General features: G+C 39.5%; 1 protein-coding gene across 4 annotated transcripts in view; it reads left to right on the forward strand.

Moving 5' to 3' along the window:
- The window catches only part of TSPAN12 (tetraspanin 12), a 70,546-nt gene extending 55,686 nt beyond the window's left edge, over positions 1-14,860 (forward strand). For 3 of the 4 annotated variants that reach the window (XM_017957124.3, XM_009203757.3, XM_009203758.3), the window contains one exon: positions 14,257-14,779. In XM_017957124.3, coding sequence (XP_017812613.2) covers positions 14,257-14,562 — 306 coding nt within the window. In that variant the 3' untranslated portion in view covers positions 14,563-14,779. Of the gene's footprint in view, positions 1-14,256 lie in introns of all 4 variants that reach the window. The other variant, XM_021936203.2, reaches the window with a different exon arrangement.
- The last annotated feature ends 6,749 nt before the right edge of the window (positions 14,861-21,609 follow it).

Raw genomic sequence — 21,609 nt, forward strand, 5'->3', positions numbered from 1 at the left:
TGACAGCAGAAATATAGCGACAATTGCACATTTAGAAACATTCAGGAGCCTTGTTAGGTTTGGCACACAGCTCTTCAAATATCCATAATAAGCTACAAACTTATATTAAAGTACACGTTTAAAAATCTGTAATGAAAATACCTCTGACCCTCAGTTTGGAACTATCACATTCACTCATTCAAAATGATGATAGGATAACCAATATTCATTCAGAATATTTTGTGATTGCCTACTGGGTTCCATTTGCTCTTCTAAATGCTAGGGATATAGTGGAGAGTGTTGCAGACAAAAATTTCTTCTCCTTTGTAACTTATATTCTGGTTATGGATACATACGTTTAACAAGAAAAAAAAACAGCAATAGAAAATAATTTCAGGTGATGGTAAGCACTTTGAAAACTGAACAGGGTAATGTGCTGCAGTTTTGTTGGTGAGGGAGTTACTTAAGATAGATTGTTAGGAATAGACCCTCTTCTGTGTGGGTGATATGTGAACTGAGACCAGTTGAAGCAGCCATGCTGGGGAACAGTGTTCTTGGCCGAGGAAACTGCAAGTATAAAGGCCCACCCTTGAGTGGTCTGGGCCCATGATTGCTGACAGCCCACTCCCATGTTCTTTGGAATCACCTGTGTAACCACACTCTAAATGCGAGGTGTAAGAATTGGCCTTGGCAAAATATCAGACTCAGATTTAAGTTGGCAAAGCATAAGCCTATGGTATCTCTTGTCTTCTCTCACGTGCTGAGTTTTTCATCATATCAGTTACTGAAGTGCAGTGTCTTGACTTGATTTGGAGAAGAGAAGCATAAATCAAAGACATAAAGACAGCAGTTAGAAAATAAGTCTTTATAGAGCAGGGACTCTCAACCTCTTGCCCAGGGACCGGGGCGCTTCTTGGATGGACTTCAAGGAAAAAGTGTTACTGCAAAAATTGTTTTCAACATTTTATATCCATTTTTTTCTAGGAAATAAGAGCCATAGCTTTCATCAGCTCTTCTTGGGGTTCCATATGTAAAAGAATGGAAAAACACGGTTGTAAAGAATAGTTGCAGCACTTACTGTCTCAGATAGGAAACTTAGCATAAATAGCCCCTCAAAAAGGCTGAAATGCCATTTTCCTCCTCTCTGTGCTACATCAAGAAAAATAAATGGAAGTAAACAGGCTCACAACAGGCTCTGCTTCAAATGGACTGACTCAAAATGTAAAACAAAGAGGGACAGAACGTCAACTAAAATATACCTCCAGAGACACGTTTCCTTGTTTAGTAGTTAGAAGCTTTCTTCTGTTCAAATATATTGGATGCTTCTTCAGAAAAGTAGTATTCTCGCAGATGTATGTAAGGGCTGGACGCAGACATGTCTCCACACTTGTGTGCCTTTGGGACACCTTTCCTTTAGACCCTGAGACTTTCTGTTTTCCATGTGTTGGGTGTGAGTTTTAAATAATCTTAACAATTTCTACTTTGACAGACCCATGTGTGCCTCTTTATAAGTTTATTCATTTCTCTCCCAGTGCTAGAAAACATCGATGAATAAAGGAAATTGGGAAGTACAGGGGTGTGGTTGTGAAGGGACGTGACCTTCTTCTCTGAGTCTTGGCTTACAGGAAAAAGAACCTCATGATGACAAGTGGGTGTGGGTTACCAGTGCTCACAGGAGGCAAACAGACTTGTAGAGGTGCTACTCCAGGGTAAAAGTGAGGGTAGCTCATGTTGCTAAAGAAAAAACAAATCATTTAATGACACTTGTTAAAGATGATAAGGAGCCGGTTACGGTGGTTCACGCCTGTATTCCCAGCACTTTGGGAGGCTGAGGCAGGTGGATCACTTGTGGTCAGGAGTTCTAGATCAGCCCAACATGATGAAGTCCTAACTCTACTAAAAATACAGAAATTAGCTGGATTCTGTGGTGCATGCCTGTAGTCCCAGCTACTTGGGAGGCTGAGGCAGGAGAATCGCTTAAACCTGGGAGGTGAAGGAGAATCTCCTCAAACCTGGGATGTGAACCTAGGCGGGGAAGCTTGCAGTGAGCCTAGATTGTGCCACTGTGCTCCAGCCTGGGCGACAGAGTGAGACTTTGTCTCAAAAACAAAAAAAATGATGATGAGGAAAACTTTATTTCAGTGGGGATTATCGGGATAGGAATAAGGCCACTGCAGTGTGGTCTTGCAGGAGGGGAGACAGATTAGGCTCAATTCAGAATATAACATGGGAAAGTGGGAATTTATAGTCAAGGAACAGGTTGGGGGTCCGAGGATGGAAAATCATTAAGAGGAAACATGGTGAGGGATGAGATTCTGGCAAACCTTACCTAACAAGACTTGTACTAAAGGCAGGCCAGGGTGATCAGACATTTCTTGGACGATGGGTGGAGAAGGAAGAAGCCAGTTAGATATCAAGGATGATAAAGTATGAAGAATGGGGAGTCTCCGTAAACCAACTTACCAAGATTCTTGCTAAAATTGAACAATGCAGAGACAAACTCCAAAGTCCAAACGTTAAGGTTCAGTTGAAAAAGAACTCAGTGGAGTCTGAATAGAGTTTGGTCATGGAGAGAAACTTTATCAGTGGTGAACCATATGAGATGGGCTGTTTGAGGGTTTTATTCTCTCAGTTGAGTGTTGTACGATGTTTGAGTTGAGAGTCATGAATTCACACTCTGAGCCCTCATCCTGATTAGAAATACTGCCCTCACCTGTCTCCTCTATACTCTGCTGTCCTTGGCAAATGATATTTGTTTTGTAACCAATCTTTTTTTCTGGGCGATGTTTTAGTTCTCAACACTTTTTGTTAACACTCCTTTCCTGCTAACATCTTTGACTAATTAGAAAGATGAGCCAATAGTGTATGTCTATTTGTTTTGACTGACAGAAATAACTTTTGCTTTATAATTTTCATATACAACATTATATTATCATAAATGTTTCCTCCTCACTCCTGAGCCATAAGTGGAGACCTGACAGAGTGGTGTGGGAATAAAAGGCCATGATTGGGGGTGGACTTTGCCTTCTGGCAAGCTCCACTTAGATATAAGGTCAATTGTTTTTTCCCAGACAACCCAGCTCTCTGGTTATTAGTAGTATTCTACTCAGACCAAGTAAATTGCCACACTTGAAACAAAAAATTAGGGGCAAGTATTAAAAGAGAAGGCGGACACAGGGAGTGAGAGGTCATAGCTTAGACCTCCAGCTAGGTACTGGCTAGTTACACCAACATGGAAGTTGGTCAAGTCTGCCTAGAACAGATTCCCCACATCAGTGACTAAAAGAAAAGGTAGGAATTAGAAAATCTTTAAGTCGGCACAAAAAAAGGGAGCATGAGACACAGCAGGCAATCCTCAATTGCTATTGTCTTTATGATTGAGATACACAATGGGAACACATAGCAGTGGTAGTAACTCTTTGGGCTTCTAATCTTAACAAATAAGTATCTGTAAGCCACATGCAGAAAATATTAGGGTGGCACAGGGCTGAAAAGGGCATTCCCAGCCAAGAAACAATGGGGCACAGTTAGAGCTGGAAGCAAGAGAGCACGGCTGGAGCACGGGGTGTGAGAAGGGCCACGTTTACAGGGATACAGAGGACAGGGGTTGGATTCTGAAGAGTCCTGTACGTCCTGATAATACGTGGGTATTTTATACTGAAGTCTGTGAATAGTTGCCAAATAAAAAGGGAAACATATTCACAAATTTGAGGCATTACTATAAAAAGATGGTTTAGGACAATGTAGTCATAGGATTCTGATTTTTTAACAATGAAAGTTTGTTCTCAGATAAACATCCATAAAGCCTCCTGCTCAGTCAGTCAACGGTAGGTAGTTTGCAGTTTGCAGGCTCAGTGATTATTTAGATGGAATACCTCAAGAATTTCCATTCTCAGGGTTCTTTTATATAAAGTCAAAGATGCTCCCTCCTGTCTCTCTACTGATTTCATTATCTCCTCTGCAAGTAGCTGCTGATGGGATCTGGTTGACTCTGACTTGCGGTGGTATTTGTTTTATCATTCAAAGCCCTGCGGGATCAGTTTGGGCTTGGTAGGGGGGAAGATCCATTTTTATCTTCAGGCTTTGCTTGATCCTATCAGGTCTTAAACCATTCTGCCAGTTTTGTTTCAGGTATGCAAATGCATTCTTCTTCTCTTTCACTCTCTTTCTCGACATCATTCAATTGTGAGTTTCCTGTTCTCTATTCTCTTTTTTTTTTTTTTTTTTTTTTGAGGCGGAGTCTTCACTTTGTCGCCCAGGCTGGAGTGCAGTGGCACCATCTCGGCTCACTGCAAGCTCCGCCTCCCGGGTTCACGCCATTCTCCTGCCTCAGCCTCCCGAGTAGCTGGGACTACAGGCGCCCGCCACCGCGCCCGGCTAATTTTTTGTATTTTAGTAGAGACGGGGTTTCACCGTGTTAGCCAGGATGGTCTCGATCTCCTGACCTCGTGATCCGCCCGCCTCAGCCTCCCAAAGTGCAGGGATTACAGGCGTGAGCCACCGCGCCCGGCCCTGTTCTCTATTCTCTATTCAATCAAATGATATTTCCTTTTGGACTATTAGTAGAGACTTGAAAATTTTGCCCTTAAAATTTATGGACGTGAAAGCCATGATAGTGTTTTGACCTGAAAAGCTACCTTATGAAATAACAGTTTTAGATTTAAGCTTAAACGTCATGCTGTTGGCATTGTAGAGAATGAGTTGAGGTGGGGAATTTAAGCTGAAGACTGGGTCTTAAGGCAGAGAAATTGAGGTAGGAAACTGTAGCAGATAACTCATGCTATGGTAGGGGCTGGAATTCAGGTTGTGGCGTTTAGTATGGAGAGGAAGGAATGAATGTGAAAGATATGTCAGCGGTAGAATGAACAGGACTGGCTTATAAATTGGCTGTGGGGAGTGAACAACAGGGAACTTGCAAGCATTCTTGACTTTGATTTGGACTCTCACAGATGAGGAAGCTATTTACTGAAGGGAGAGGTTAGAGTTGATTATTTTCATTTTGGAAATACTGGATTTAAGGTTCTTGTCAGGTATTCCATTTGCAGAAACCCAGGAGGCAATATGAGCTTCGGAGACAGAACTCAGATAGAGATACGGATTTTGTGTGTACTAATTAAGGAAAGTGCTAACTCAAAATACAATGACTTGGATAAGCTGGGAGTTTGTTTCTCTTTCATAGACCAATGACCTGATCTACGCCTCCAGGCAGCTCTGCTGCACAAGTTCATCCAGGGGCCAGAATGATGAGACAACTTTGCCTTTTAAATACCTTGTCTTCCAAAGTTGGTCTCCAGTTCCAGTCATGGAGAGAAAGGGAGTGAGAAGGAGAACTCCCAATGCATGAAGGCCTACACTCATCACCACTGTTCAGATTTTGTTGGCAGGAACTCACATGGCTTTGCTTAGCTGCAAGGGAGGCTGGAAAATGTGGTCTGGCTAGGAAGCTATGTTCCATTTTTTCTTTGTTTTTTTTTTTTTTTTCTTTTTTTCTTTTTAGATGGAGTCTCACTCACTCTTTCGCCCAGGCTTTGGTGCAGTGGCGCGATCTCGGCTCACTGCAAGCTCCACCTCCTGGGTTCACGCCATTTTCCTGCCTCATCCTCCTGAGTAGCTGGGACTACAGGCGCCTGTCACCACACCAGGCTAATTTTTTTGTATTTTTAGTAGAGTCGGGGTTTCACCATGTTAGCCAGGATGGTCTTGATCTCCTGACCTCGTGGTCTGCCCGCCTCAGCCTTCCAAAGTGTTGGGATTACAGGCGTGAGCCACTGTGCCTGGCCAGAAGCTATGTTCTTACATACACATTAATTACTGTGGATCAAATGGAGGACAGACTGGGTGAGTAGGTGGGTGGATGGACTAAGTTTACACAGGTGTCATCAGTGTACATGAGGCAATGAAGGTATGGAGGGAAATAAGACCACACCAGGAAATGATGCAATACATGCAGCCAAGGACAGAACTCTGTGACCTGCCAACACTTAAGGGCAGAGATACTGTTTTGAGATGGTGACTACATGGTAAAGAGCAAGCTGAGTGTAGAGATTTTTTTCTTCTACATCCCAGTTCCCTTATCTCTACTAAGATATTAATAGTACCCACATCATTGTAATATACAAAGATAAATTGAGATACGACATGAGAAACTGTTAGTATACCACTTACCACAGTGGTAGCTGATGACAATAATAACAATAATTTATTAAGGTATTTATTGAAGTAAGTAGAAAATGTATTGATCTATGATTAGATTTTTAACTAGCTAAATTGCCCTTAGTTTTGCTTGAAATGACAGGGAAGTGTGTATTTTCTGGTTATGTGCGTTTGTGCTGGCTGAAGGTAGATTTTCAGGTCAAAGTTTCTGGGACTTGGTCCAGTTTCTCTCTTTGCTTGTTTTAACACCCTCCAACTTCTTATAGATGCAAATTTAAGGTACTCAAATGGGCCCCCATGAGAGAAAATGTGCGCAGGAGGGGTTTGTGAATAAACTGTGCTCCGTCAGCCTGCTGGAACTGACCTAACTAGTGAGCATGGAGCCTTCCGGGTTTTTTGACTTTAGCCTCTTTGTAACTACATTTTTTTTGGTAAAAATGAAAAATGATCAGTAAATGCAGTCTTTTACGTTTCTTTATGCTACCTATGTAATAGGGATATTGTGAGGGTTAAATGAGATATGAAGATCTTTCATATATTAATAAATAATAAGATGACTTTTTTCTACTGCATTTCCTATGCACAGATTTAGTTATCTTTCTGTTCTCCTAAGAGACAGCTAAAGAACAGAAAGTCTTGTAGTGAATTTTATTGCTTGCTGCTTTTTTTAAAGGAAGCATTATTTCCCTGCAGAGCTTAAGATTATCAGTGGAGAACTTTTGCTCTAACCTGTTTAAATCTTGTGAGCTCATTAACTGCTATCATTTACTTCAATTCTAGAAGAAAGAGGATTGAAGATTGTATATTTGCATCTGATAATCGATATAGGTATTTCAAACTTGAGAGTGATATTTACAAAAACATTAATATTGGCATGTATTGGCACCTAGATTTTATTTATACTTTATCTTGGTAAGCACATTAAAAGGCTGCCCGACTTTTTGATGTGGCCTGTGAATATTGAGTACTGAAAAGCCATGGGTGTTCTTCCAATTTTAGAAACTCATTTTGGAGATAGATCAGAGAATAATTTCAAGTGTATAATTTCCTCAAGTGAAATGAGGCATCCTGACATGCCTTCAAATAGATTCCAGGAAATGTAGGGGATTTGTGATTTTTCTTTTGATAAAGGTAGTGTTATTATTTACAGCTAATGGTTGACAAGAATTTTAATATTGTAGCAAGTAAAGTAGGTTGGCCAACGTGTCTTATTCATACCTTTGAATTATCTGAAGTTATTAACATAGGGCTAACCTAGCTTTCTTTAGGAAGAAAACATTTTCAAGTAAAATTAATTCAGAGTATTTTATTTTGAGAAAAGCAACTAAGTAAACTTCGGTTCTTTCCTATTCTGAATAAAATACTCTTTGTGAAATGAAATGCAGTTTTGAATTGTATCATTTGTCTCACTTTTTACTCTACAGAAATGTTTGTTTATGCAGCTAAATATCTATAAATAGTATAATCAATACATATGAACACATCTATGTTTTTTATCTAGACTTAATGTCTTACTTTTCAAGACAAGCTCACACTGAAAAATGTAAACCTTATGCATAATTATTTGACTGGCTCAAAATATGCTCAGGGTTATGTTCAGGTTGAATTACTTCAATAAGAATGATTCAGAACAGAAAGAAAACCCTGGAGCTATTTCAATGAAGAATTTACAGAGTGACTGAGGAGGTCAATCATCTTACACAGACACATCTGGAAACATACTGACTGTCCTCTCAAGAAGAGAACTATTCTTTGCAAAGTTGGTTCTTAACTTTAAGTACTTGTGAAAATGATTCACTGATATTCAGCCTGACACCTATGTTAGGCAATTCTTGCATTGCTACAAATAAATGCCTGAGACTGGGTAATTTATAAGAATAGGGGTTTAATTGGCTTATGGTTCTGCAGGCTGTACAGGAAGGGTAAATGATAATGGTTTCTGCCCCTGGGAAGGCCTCAAGGAGCTTTGAGCATGGTAGAAAGCAAAGCGGCAGCAGGCACATCACATGGCCAAAGTGGGAACAGGAGACAGAGATGGGGGGCGGTGCTCTGCAGTTTTTTTTTTTTTTTCCTACTTTATGTTCTAGGGTACATGTGCACAACGTGCAGGTTTGTTACATATGTATACATGTGCCATGTTGGTGTGCTGCACCCATTAGCTCGTCATTTATATTAGGTAGATCTCCTGATGCTATCCCTCCTCCCCCCTCCCTGCTCCCCACAACAGGCCCTGGTGTGTGATGTTCCCCTTCCTGTGTCCAAGTGTTCTCATTGTTCAATTCCCACCTATGAGTGAGAACATGCGGTGTTTGGTTTTCTGTTCTTGCGATAGTTTGCTGAGAATGATGGTTTCCAGCTGCATCCATGTCCCTACAAAGGACATGAACTCATCCCTTTTTATGGCTGCATAGTATTCCATGGTGTATATGTGCCACAATTTCTTAATCCAGTCTGTCACTGATGGACATTTGGGTTGGTTCCAAGTCTTTGCTATTGTGAAGAGTGCTGCAATAAACACACACTTTTAAAGAAACAGATCTTGTGAGAACTCCGTTATCACCAAGAGGATGGCCATTCATGAGGGACCTACCCCCGTGATCTAAACACCTCCCACCAGGCCCTGCTTCCAACACTGTGGATTACATTTCAACATGAGATGGGTGGGGACAAATGTACTAATTTTATCAACGCCTGTCTGCTGCAAGTTTCTACCTGCCTAATGAGTCAGCAAAGAAATATTTAATTGCATGACTATAGAGAAATTTGTGCTTTTACTTACATAATTATACTCTGTATCTTTTAAAATTGAATTTATTAAAGGATATGGGGCAGTATACAACAAAAATACAGTAAATTAATAATAAAATAGAAACAGAATTGGAAAGTCAAGGTGAAAGGAAAGAGTAAGTAGATGTGCTTAACATGAAGATAGACACAGTTGCTGTGGTTGAGTGTCCTGTTTGCCTCTCAGTTTCCTGACCGCCTGGGTGAAAAGGAGATACAATCATCACCATAATTCTAATGTTAGGAGAGATTCTAAATATTTTATCCAGTGGGATTTTATATCTACTACTTTATCGAGAAAAAATATCTTCAATATCATTTTTCACAAATTTTATAGAGCAGTTTCTTATGGTGTTTTCCAATACATACCCTTAAAATGTACCTTGGTAGAAAATAATATGCAAAGGCATAAGTTAATATATTGCAAGTTGGCACATTTTAGTGACCTGGTTTGATGGATGGACATAAAGTACTATAATGTCAACTGATTTCATTTCTTTTAGATAATCTGTAGTTGACACCTCTTTTGGAGAGACTCTTGATAGAGAAGCATAAAATATAGTTTAATGAATTCTGATGACAAGTTTAAGGACTGAAATTCTGCCTTGTTTGAGGAGTTATCTGTATGCTTTTTAAACAAAATGAGGAAATGATCACCTGATATTTTGCCATAAAAATGGAGGAGTCTAACTAGGACCTTTGCTTGGAATAAAGCATACTTGCCTACCTGAGTGTGAAGATAATCTTCAGGGACCAGTGATCTGGAAGGACACCAAGTCCCAACTATGTGAAATGTCAATACAATTGCATGTCTACATTTCTGGGCAACCGAAAAAGCTTTTTTTGTCATTGGAATCCAAAGTCATTTTCAATAACCTTGATTGTCTTAATATTTCATTGCATTTTATATTTTTTTAAAGTTACAAATCAATGTCATTTTCAAAGAAACATTGACAGAATCAACACAGTCTAGAAAAGGATCGACAGAATGATGAAGTGTACATATTTTGGAAAACTTGAAGACTAGGACTATTTAGCCTGGAGAGGAGAATAGTTAAAGGGAAAGAGATAATAAATTCTTCAGCTGTGACTCTCTACCTTATGGAAAAGGGAAGGGTTGAGAGCAGAGTTAGAACCAGTGCATCTTTCCTTACGAAGAAGTCAGGTTCCAACAAGGAAGTGCTTGTTAAAAATTAGTGTTGTTCCAGTGTGGACAGGACTGTCTAGTGAGGCGGGGAGTCCCTCTCATTAGAACTGCAGTTTCATTCATTGTTTTTTTATTCCCCTGTGAGTCATACTTTCTTGTTTGTTTGCATGTCTTATAACTGTTTTTTTTTTTTTTTAAGAGAACAGGATGTTTTAAATAATATAATGTGACAACTCAGAAAATCAGATTTTTCCACCTCTCCAACATTTGCTGTTGTTTATTTGTTGGTTCGATAGCATTTTCTAAACGAATTCTCTAAAGGCTGTATTCTTTGTCACATGTGGTCATTTGAAGTTTCTGCTCAGTTAGCTTAGTGGTCAGTTAATGAACGGACAGAGATTTCCTTAGATGCCTTAGATACCTAGAACCAGCGAGTCTCCTGGCCTTTACCAAGGGTGCACAGAGCTTCAAGGTCAGCCAGAGGAGAGATCTTAGTATCTTTGCAGATCTTTCCTGGGCCTATGCACAGCCCCTGAATCTAAGCACAGCCCTATTCATGTGTGTAATTTCCGAGATCCCCACGAATATGCCAGAGCTTTGTCAAGCCCCCTTGTGCACAACTGTTACCAACTGCCTCAGGCAGCCTCAGAGATCAATAGTTACCTCTAACTGTCGTCGGAAACCTCCTGGGGGGGGGGGGGGGGGGACCAGAGGCTTTCCCTAGTCGAGCTTCAAGTTCAGGTCAAATAAAGACATCCTTCTGAGTGGGGTCTTCCAGGGAACCGCCAGATCAGCCATACAATAACAATCGTCTGGGAATGGGGCCTTGAAGGAGCTGCAACCCCATTCTGCGCCCTCTGGTGGCGGCTAGGCTGCCAGTTCTCACCAGGATTGCAGGCTCTTGGCTTTCCAGGCTACCAAGGGGAGCAGGGATGGGAATAGGGCAAATGAAAATTCCATAGCGCTTGCTGTTCCTAATGAGATTCGGCGGCTTTTCGTGAATAAACGCTCCTCAGATTGCTGCAAGACTTTGGTTAATTTCCAGAATTCTAGAAAAATTGAGGCTAACAGTTTTTTGCCAGTGTTTTCATTGCTTACATGAGTAGAGATTCTTTGGAGGTCCTTTCCATGCCAGTTTTGCTATGTCACTGTACAAGTGCTTTTTTGCCATGTTTTTAAAAGATAAAAAGTTGAATTCATTACTTCCAAGGACCCCTCCCATTCTAGAGTGTTCCGTATTAATAGGTCTCATTCCCCAACCATCCTAGGTGATAGAATTTACTGTATCATTTTAAAAATAAATGTGATTGTTTAAGATACACTGAAATAGACTTTGAACAGTGCCAAGATATGAAACATAATAAACTTTACTTAATTATCAACTCTGCCTTGTTTTATTCCCAGATTTGAAAAGGAAATATTACTTTTCTGGCACAGTTTCTTAACTTAAAATGAATTAGTCTAAAGGGGTAGGAGATCTTAAGACAATAGAGATACAATGTAAGCCCCAGACACTATTGAAAGGGTAAACATCAAGTAATTTACTGACAGCATTTCACAGAATTGAATCATCAGCATATATATTTATTGAATGGTTTACTTTTTTGAGTAACTAATACATTGTTATTAATTATAGTCACCACGTTGTATTGTAGACCTCTTGAACTTATTCCTCCTAACTGGAATTTTGTATCTTTGGTTTACCTCTAATTCTTTTGTTTGCTTTTTTTTGTTTTGCTTTGTTTTGTTTTGAGACAGGGTCTCACTGTGTTGCCCAGGCTGGAGTCCAGTGGGGCGATCTCAGCTCACTGCAACCTCTGCCTCCTGGGTTCAAGCAATTCTCATGTCTCAGCCTCCAGAATAGCTGGGATTACAGGCATGCACCACCATGCCCAGCTAATTTTTGTATTTTTAGTAGAGACAGGGTTTCACCTGATGGCGAGACTAGTCTTGAACTCCAGACCTCAAGTGATCTGCCCGCCTTGGCCTCCCAAAGTGCTGGGATTACAGGTGTCAGCCACCACACCCAGCCAGTTTACCTCTAATTCTGAAATCTGTTATAATTATTATTACTAAAATATTAATATATTCATGCTAATTCTTTATTCACTGAAGGTCCATTTTTGTACTAAGTACTGAGAACATAGGTAAGGAATCAACTAAACATGATCCAAGGCTGTTTTATATCAATTTCTTCAAAGATAGATGTGAGAAAATAGTGCCACATTATTTGGTAATGATGTTAAATGAAGTTGCTATGCAAATTATTTTCCAGATGTCTGAAGCCAAACCTTTTTAACTTAACAAATTTTGAGGTGACTCTTCTCAAACTATGTAAAACATTTCTCTGCTTCATCAGGAAGCTAATGATCTAATGTCTCAGTAGCAAGTAATCATTTTGGACAGTTATCTCATTGTCCTGTAGAACAGTGGCAGCCACCTTGCTCTTGTAGGGTAGAGCTGAGCAGAAGTACTCACTGGTGACATAATGCTGTGCTGCTGGTATTTTCATACTCTTTCATGAAGTGTTGTGCCTCATATTTTTCCATTAATATCTGCTAATCATAGATTTTCCATCTATTTTTAATTTGATCTTTCTACTTTATAATCTGTGAACTGACATATGAGACAAGAGATTGTACCTGTTGGGTTCTTAACATTTATGAGGCACTATCCTAAGTGTTAAAATGTGTCTGTGCATTTAATCCTCCCAACATCTCAGACAGGTAAGCACTATTATCATCTATGTTTTTAGACAAGAAAACTGAAGCACAGAGAGATTAAGTAACTTGCCCCAAATCATGTAGCAGTTCATGATCTTAACCATTATACTATACTGTTGAAGTGGCATCGTCCATCCTGGGTAATACCCAAGGTTAGTTGTCTCAGGCCAAGGAAATCAAGGATGTGAACACACAGGGAGTGAGGTTAAGAGTGGAGGTTTAATAGACGCAAAAAAAGAAGAGCTCTCTCCTGCAGAGAGGGTTCCTGAGTGGGTTTTCTGGTCCACAGCAAAATGCAGCAGGTTTTATAGATAATCTTGAGGAGGCAGAGTCTGATTTACCAGGGCACGAAAGATTGGTCAGACCAGGTGTACCATTTGCATGGTGCATGAAAATCTGGCCACCCCCACCCTAATCTTTTATTATTCTGATGGGTTCTGTACTTGGCTGGCACCATGTTACCTGTTTCTTTACTGTATACACAAAGACAAGGGAAGATGGAGCCTCCATGTTGAACATACCTGGCCCCCAGGTAGCCTTTTTCTATTGGCACAGCTGCTGGCATTCACCTGTGCAAGCTTCCCGCTTGCTTGTCTATGTCTACAGCTCGATTTTTCAGGCAGTTCTTTTAATGATTTTGGAGCTGCTTTTTGTTAAAAGGAAAATCCCGCCAAGGACTCTTTTACCCTCACTATCTGCCTAAATAATTTCTATCTGCTGTATCACTGTGTCATTTAAAAATGCTTATTAAAATGACACATAAACCTAAGAGTGAATGAGCTGTCATAGAGTATTTGAGTGGAACTGTTTGAAAAATACTTAAATTTTGGTGAGTTGTCTTTGTGATGTCTATGTTAGTTTCCCACAGAATGTATGTGTATGTCTGTGTTTGTGCAAATTTCTTGTGTTTGTATCAAATAGGTTAAGGTGGCCAGAGAAGCAACTTTACCAAATCAGTGTTAAGTATTATTAAATCATGAACATTGTGTGCCAGATCTGGCCTAATGCCTTTTTGTGTGTTTGAAGTTTCACTGGAACCCAGCTACATTCATTCATTCACTTACCGTCTATGGCTGCTTTCTTGTGACAGTGGCAGGGCTGAGTAGTTGCCATAGAGACCATATGGCCCACAAAGCCCAAAATATTTACTATCTGGCCATCTGAAAAAAGAAAACAAGTAAGTCAACCCTTGCTTTAGATGTTGGGTTTTATACCAGTGGGTCTCAACTTCAGGTTTTGAGAAAGACAAAAGAAGGGGTTGGCTCATTGGAATCAGCTGGACAAGCTTTTCAAAAGCTACACACTTCCCTTTCTCCTTCTTCTCATCAGCTTTCCCTGTTGAGAACCACTGTCTTAAACTTTATGATCCAAATGATTTCATTAACTGATACAGATTGTTTGCTTTCATTAACTATTTTTGGCCTTCTGTAACATATCTAAAGTAATGTTGACTGTGTATTTCTTTTACAGGGTTGTGGGAAGAAAATGTATTCCTTTTTGAGAGGAACCAAACAACTGCAGGTGCTGAGATTTCTGGGAATCTCCATTGGAGTGACACAAATTCTGGCCATGATTCTCACCATTACTCTGCTCTGGGCTCTGTATTATGATAGAAGGGAGCCTGTGACAGACCAAATGATGTCCTTGAAGAATGAGAACTCTCAGCACCTGTCATGTCCCTCAGTAGAACTGTTGAAACCAAGCCTGTCAAGAATCTTTGAACACACATCCATGGCAAACAGCTTTAACACACACTTTGAGATGGAGGAGTTATAAAAAGAAATGTCACAGAAGAAAAACACAAACTTGTTTTATTAGACTTGTGAATTTTTGAGTACATACTATGTGTTTCAGAAACAGGTAGAATAAAAATGTTGTCATAAAATAATACCTAAGCATATACTATTCTATGCTTTAAAATGAGGAGGGAAAAGTTTCATGTCATAAGTCACCACCTGGACAATAACTGATGCCCTTAAAATGCTGAAGACAGGCCGGGCGCGGTGGCTCAAGCCTGTAATCCCAGCACTTTGGGAGGCCGAGACGGGCGGATCACGAGGTCAGGAGATCGAGACCATCCTGGCTAACACGGTGAAACCCCGTCTCTACTAAAAAATACAAAAAAAAACTAGCCGGGCGAGGTGGCGGGCGCCTGTAGTCCCAGCTACTCGGGAGGCTGAGGCAGGAGAATGGCGTGAACCCGGGAGGCGGAACTTGCAGTGAGCTGAGATCTGGCCACTGCACTCCAGCCCGGGCTACAGAGCGAGACTCTGTCTCAAAAAAAAAAAAAAAAAAAAAAAAAAATGCTGAAGACAAATGTCATACCCACTGTGTAGCCTGTGTATGACTGAACACAGTTATGTTTTGAGGCAGCGTGGTTTGATTAGCATTTCTGCATCTATACAAACGAGTCACATATGGTGGAACTGGAGCTACAGTAAAGGTTGATTTACTTCTACCAACTAGTATAGAAAGTACTAATTAAATGCTAACATAGGAAGTTAGAAGATACTAATAACTTTTATTACTCAGCGATCTATTCTTTTGATGCTAAATAAATTATACATCAGAAAACTTTCAATATTGGTGACTACCTAAATGTAATTTTTGCTGGTTACTAAAATATTCTTACCACTTAAAAGAGCAAGCTAACACATTGTCTTAAACTGATCAGGGATCTATTTGTATATAAGTCTGTGTTAAATCTGTATAATTCAGTAGATTTCAGTTCTGATAATGTTAAGAATAACCATTATGAAAAGGAAAATTTGTCCTGTATAGCATCATTATTTTTAGCCTTTCCTGTTAATAGAGCTTTAATATTCTGTCCTGGGCTTATATTACACATATAACTGTTAATTTAAATACTTAACCACTAATTTTGAAAATTACCAGTGTGATACATAGGAATCATTATTCAGAATGTAGTCTGGTCTTTAGGAAGTATTAAGAAGAAAATTTGCACATAATTTAGTTGATTCAGAAAGGACTTGTATGCTGTTTTTCTCCCAAATGAAGACTCTTTTTGACACTAAACACTTTTTAAAAAACTTATCTTTGCCTTCTCCAAACAAGAAGCAATAGTCTCCAAGTCAATATAATTCTACAGAAAATAATGTTCTTTTTCTCCAGAAAAATGCTTGTGAGAATGATTAAAACACGTGACAATTTAGAGATTCTTTGTTTTATTTCATTGATTAATATACTGTGGCAAATTACACAGATTATTAAATTTTTTTACAAGAGTATAGTATATTTATTTGAAATGGGAAAAGTGCATTTTACTGTATTTTGTGTATTTTGTTTATTTCTCAGAATATGGAAAGAAAAATAAAATGTGTCAATAAATATTTTCTAGAGAGTAATGACTTGTCTGTGCCTATTTTTTAATACATTACAAGCACTTAAGCCACTTGAGAAGATTATCAAAGGGAGAAAAACATGAGAAAGAATGATTGCATAAAGTATTAATATTGATTTCCAAACTATAGAACAGACCTATAAGAGTATGTGTTTTCACTGAGAAGAGTCAAAAAGATGCCCATTTATTTTTCACTTTTGCTTTTTAGCTAAATGTTAAATAATATACTTGTTTGAGATAATATAAAAATATGCCCATTTGTGTTAATTTATCTTTTCAATGTTTGCATAATCACAGTTTTATAACTATTATTAATTTTTAAGAGAATATGAGTCTCTTAGTTAATTTCAAATTCTCTTCAAATGAGTCAAGGAATACAATACTTGAAATTGACTGCCGTATTTAAAATCTTCCATAGATTTTAATGAAAACTGAGTACAGTACTTGTTCAATCAGAGCCAAAAGCATCCCTTCTAATAACTTCCTCAATGCCCCAAATCCCTGTAATTTCACCTAAAATACCCACGTAACTGAGATAGATATCTATGAGTTTTGTTTGAATTATTTGTATAATGGTCAAATTTAGCGGCTTCTTTCTTTAATATGTCTTACAGTCACAGAAAGAGCAAGCATATAACATGTTGGACTCAGTAAAATGAAAAGTCCTCAAATTACAAAAGTTGCTTTCTACATTTTTAGACCTCAGATACTTTGATGTATTACCTGATTTACTACCCTCTAGAATGGTCAACATAAATTTAGACAATCATTTTGTATATAATACACTTGCTTAATGGGAATGAATGACATTTATAGCAATAGCCCACAAAGCCTCTTATGGTAGCAGTGCACCTGGAATAATAAAACTGCAAGGGAGTTAAAAAAGTGTATTTAATGCAGTAGAGCTGAGGGAGTTCACTGTTTGGGTACATTGCAAACAAAACTGTTAACTGTTTCTTTGGGAATTTTTAAAAGCTTTCTTTGGTTAAAAAAAATCACCATTTTTTAAAAGTGGAAATTTAAGAAGATTATTTTTAGACTGGGTAACAGTCCATTCAAAGTGCCCTGGAGACTCAGAGATGGCAACAAGAGATGATGTCTGTCCTTAAACACTGTAGAATCTGGGTTAGAGACACTCGTGCTAACCACAGGAAAAATAAATAAGGGAATATACAGCAAGTAGGGCCTTTCTTAAGAATAAGAGATGGAGTAGAGTGGAATTAAGGCCGCTATGCCAAGGCGATGGCCTTCAAGCTGGATCAGAAGGAGCAGTGGAGTCTAGCTAGCTCGTGGAAAACGTTCCATGAGCCATGAGTTTGAGGTTAAAAAGTATACATCATTTTGGAGTTACGACTTATGGTTCAATGTGGTTAGATCATAGAATGCTTGAAGAGATGCCATGGGAGAGCAAATGAATGAAATTTGAGTTTAGGTGCTTTGTTCTGTAGGCTAAAAGTAAAGTCACCGAAGTGATTTCAGAAAGAGAAATGATGAATATTTCATTAATTTAACTGGATTAGCCAAGTAAGAAAGAGGGGACCAGGAGACAGTTATACTCATTATGCAACTCCTGAGTGGGTGGGTCACCATTGACCACAGTCTAGGTAAGTGGAGCGCTCGAGAGTTGTACACACTGCAGGTCCTGGCGGGAGACTGGATAGTTTGCTGTTGCTGTGGTCCTGGAGAGGGATAAGGATCCTCACCAGAACAATGGACGTCAAAAATCAAGAGTGCATAAAACAGATCACACCAGGGTGAATCCACAAAAATTGGCAGTAGATAGACCTCAAGGAGTGTGGGACAAGAAGTAAAAGAACTGAAATTTCTGGATTTTGCGCCTGGCAAATTGGCATGGCATTAACCTAGATGGAAGACTGGAGGGGAACGAGTATGAGAGGGTAATTAATTTGGTCTGAGACACAGAGTTAGAGATGCCTGCAGGACATGCAGATGGAGATGTCTACAGGCAGCTGTAAATTTCAGTCTGGAGCTTTGGAGAATTCACCGTCAAGCCTGAGAATTTTTATGCATTGCTTTCCCATCTCAGGAAGCCTGACAGAAAATGGGCTGGGAACCAAATCTTATATGAGGAGAATCTTAAATAGATTGCCACAGAAGCTTCCTTTTGTCTGAACTCCCACTCCTGTGGATGAGTCAAGGGAGGTAAAAACAAGAAATGATTATACTACTGAATCTTCTCTGGCAAAGGAGCTGCCCCCTTTTTAAAAACACTGCCAACTGCTATGCTGCTTCACCCAACCCTCTTCCTATTGTCATTCTGAGATTTACAAGTAGATTCGTCTCCCCTATGAACTGAGTTCTCGTTTCCTCACATCCTAGAAACATACAGAATCTTTGGTATCATCTTGATCTTGAAAGCTTTTCTTTTTCTATTTTTATGTGTTAATTGCAGTCATTCTTTATCTCATACTTTCAGGGGTGCGTACTAGGTACCAGGCACATGTAGGAGGTTCTTTACACTTATTTTCTCTGTTCTTTGCAACTCATTTGCAATTTGCAGGCACCCCACTTTATTTTACAAATGAAGAAGAGGGACTCCAAGAGACTGAATAAATGTACTTAGCTAATATGTGGCAGAGCTGTACTTCCACTCTCCCCATTTTGTGGCATGGTATCTTCACCGACCCGTGGTGAAGCTCAGATGATTCTTTACGTAGAAAAGCCAAATTTCCCTACATGTAAATCAATATCACCAGGCCTAATTGATCTCCAGATTTTATTACTACTTCTTTCAAAATGATGCTCTTGTCTAACCTCATTCCTACTATTATTTCCCAAGAACAAGTATAAATTATCTAAAGTATCTTGTACACACACATACACACACAGGCAAATTAAGTTCTTTTTTTTTTTTTTAGATGAAGTCTCACACTGTCACCCAGGCTGAAGTCAGTGGCGTGATCTCGGCTCACTGCAACCCCTGCCTCCTGGGTTCAAGCGATTCTCCTGCCTCAGCCTCCCAAGTATCTGGGACTACAGGTGCGCATCTAATATTTTGTATTTTTAGTAGAGATGGGGTTTCACTATGTTGGCCAGGCTGGCCTTGAACTCCTGACCTCGTGATCTGCCCACCTCAGCCTCCTAAAGTGCTGGGATTATGAGCCACTCTGCCCAGCCCAAATTAAGTTCTTAAATCAACTTTATTGAGATTTTATGTACATATATATAAACACATATACACACACACACATATATATATGTATATACACACACACACACACCCCTAGTAAATATACCCCTTTCAAGTATACAGTTAATTAGTTTTGGCAACTATATATACTCATGTAACCACAACCACAATCAAGATCTAGAACATTTTCATCATGTCAAAAAGTTTCCTCTTGCCCATCTCTGATAAATCCTGCAGTCCCCACTCCTAGCCCCAGGCAACACTGATCTGCTAAATGTCACTCAGATTAATTCCTGTGAAACTTTATTCTTATATTGCTGCTTCCTTACTCAAACACTTCCAGAGATTCCTTGTTGTAAGAAAGGCGGAGCTTCCCAACTCATTCATGTATATATTATTTATACGGCATGTTAGGATACGTGAAGCTCAGGGGCCACTGGCCACCCTAGGCCTTGTCTGGCTACCATAAGGACTACGAGGAAGCAATAGCTCAATTCAAAATTTTGGCTGCTACATTATGGATCTCAAAATACAGTGGCTTAAAGAAAATAGAAGTGAAATTTTAGCTCATAAAATGTGTATGTGAGTAGCCCAAACTATGGCTGCCCGAAGCTGTCTGGGACTCGAGATCCTTCTCTCTGGCTACTCTACAATGCTGAGGTGTTCGCTTTGCTCACATGGACCCAAGTAGCAGCCTACTTCCACATTTCACACAATAGGCCAGACAATAGGGAAAGTTAAAGGGAAGAAAGAATACCTCTTCCCTTTAAGGACCTACTCAGAAGCACACACCACTTCCATTGACACCACACAGCTACAAGGAAGGGTTGTAAATGCTTTTTGTTCTGAATACCCATGCATCCGGTTAAACCAGGAATTTCAATGACCACACAGAAAGAATGGGTAATGAGTATTGGTGTCAACTAGCAAATCTCTGCCACACTCCTCAGTACCTGCAGAATAAAGTCTTCCACTACCTGAATTTATTTTTCCAAATCTATCTCCCATAATACTTTCTCAAGTATCACTAGAAACCAGCCAACAGGACCAGTCCTAGTCCACTCATTGCCTCTAACATCCCACATATCACATGTCTCTTTGATTTTGCTCTCATCATGGTTCTTCGCTGGTACAACCTCATCTCCACAATTTCAGCTTGTACTCAACTTTGAAGTCCCAGCTCAGCAGCCACCTATTACATAAAGTTTCTCCTGACTACTCCAGTCCACAACAATTCATTCTTCTCGGAGCTCAGCATTAATTTGTTACCATGACATCTAGTTTGATGTTTGTATTTTCAATTATATCATCTATATCTATATCTCTATCTATCTGTCTATTATTTTTTTTTTCCTGAGACAGGGTCTCATTCTGTCAACCAGGCTGGAGTGCACTGGCATGATCTTGGCTCACTGCAGCCTCTACCCCCTGGGCTCAAGCAATCCTCCCACCTCAGCCTCCTGAGTAGCTGGCACCTTAGGCACGTGCCATTTTTTATATTTATACAGCTAATTTTTTATATTTTTGGTCAAGACAGGGTTTCACCGTGTTGCCCAGGCTGGTCTCAAACTCTTGAGCCCAAGCAATCATCCTGCCCCAGCCTTCCAAAGTGCTAGGATTACAGGCATGAGCCACTATGCCAGGCTACAGAGGGGGTCACCATGTTGCCCAGGCTGGTCTCGAACTCCTGAGCTCCAGCAATCCACGCACTTCCTTCTCCCAACGTACTTGAGCACAGGCATGAGCCACTGGGGACCAGCTTTTTTTTTTTTTTTTTTTTTTTTCTCTCTTTGCTTGTCTATCTGGTCTTTCTTGGGAACAAACATCATGCTGTTTTTTCCCACTCAGCATTTTGCATAGGCCTAGGCAATACGTCTTATGTATCAGTTGCATATCTATTTGTTGTGCATCTAAATTAATATATGCATGAATTACAAGACAGTTAAATGAATCAAAAGCCATTGCCTAAAATGATTCCAACAAGGAGAAACAGCTGTAAAGGAGGCTATCTGTTTTTCTTGACTGAGACAGAGGACACTGGGTTAGCATGGGCTAAGTACTGACTTAGCTGTAAACGGTTGTAGATTGCATCTGCAGAATGCATTTAAAGCTTAGTCAAATCTTATAAATGTCTGAGTGAACTATCAGATTGTACTTTTAGTCTAACAATATAATAGTGTCCTAGATTTATAAAATGCTTTCACACATAACCCTAAATCCTTTAGCTTTTAAATATACAAATTTCTTTGACTGGTAGTGTACAAAGTAAAAGCTGAGTGCACATCTCTGAAAAAAATCCACGGAGAGTGAG

Source organism: Papio anubis, chromosome 4, assembly GCF_008728515.1.
Source record: "Papio anubis isolate 15944 chromosome 4, Panubis1.0, whole genome shotgun sequence".
NCBI classification, from domain to species: Eukaryota; Metazoa; Chordata; class Mammalia; order Primates; family Cercopithecidae; genus Papio; species Papio anubis.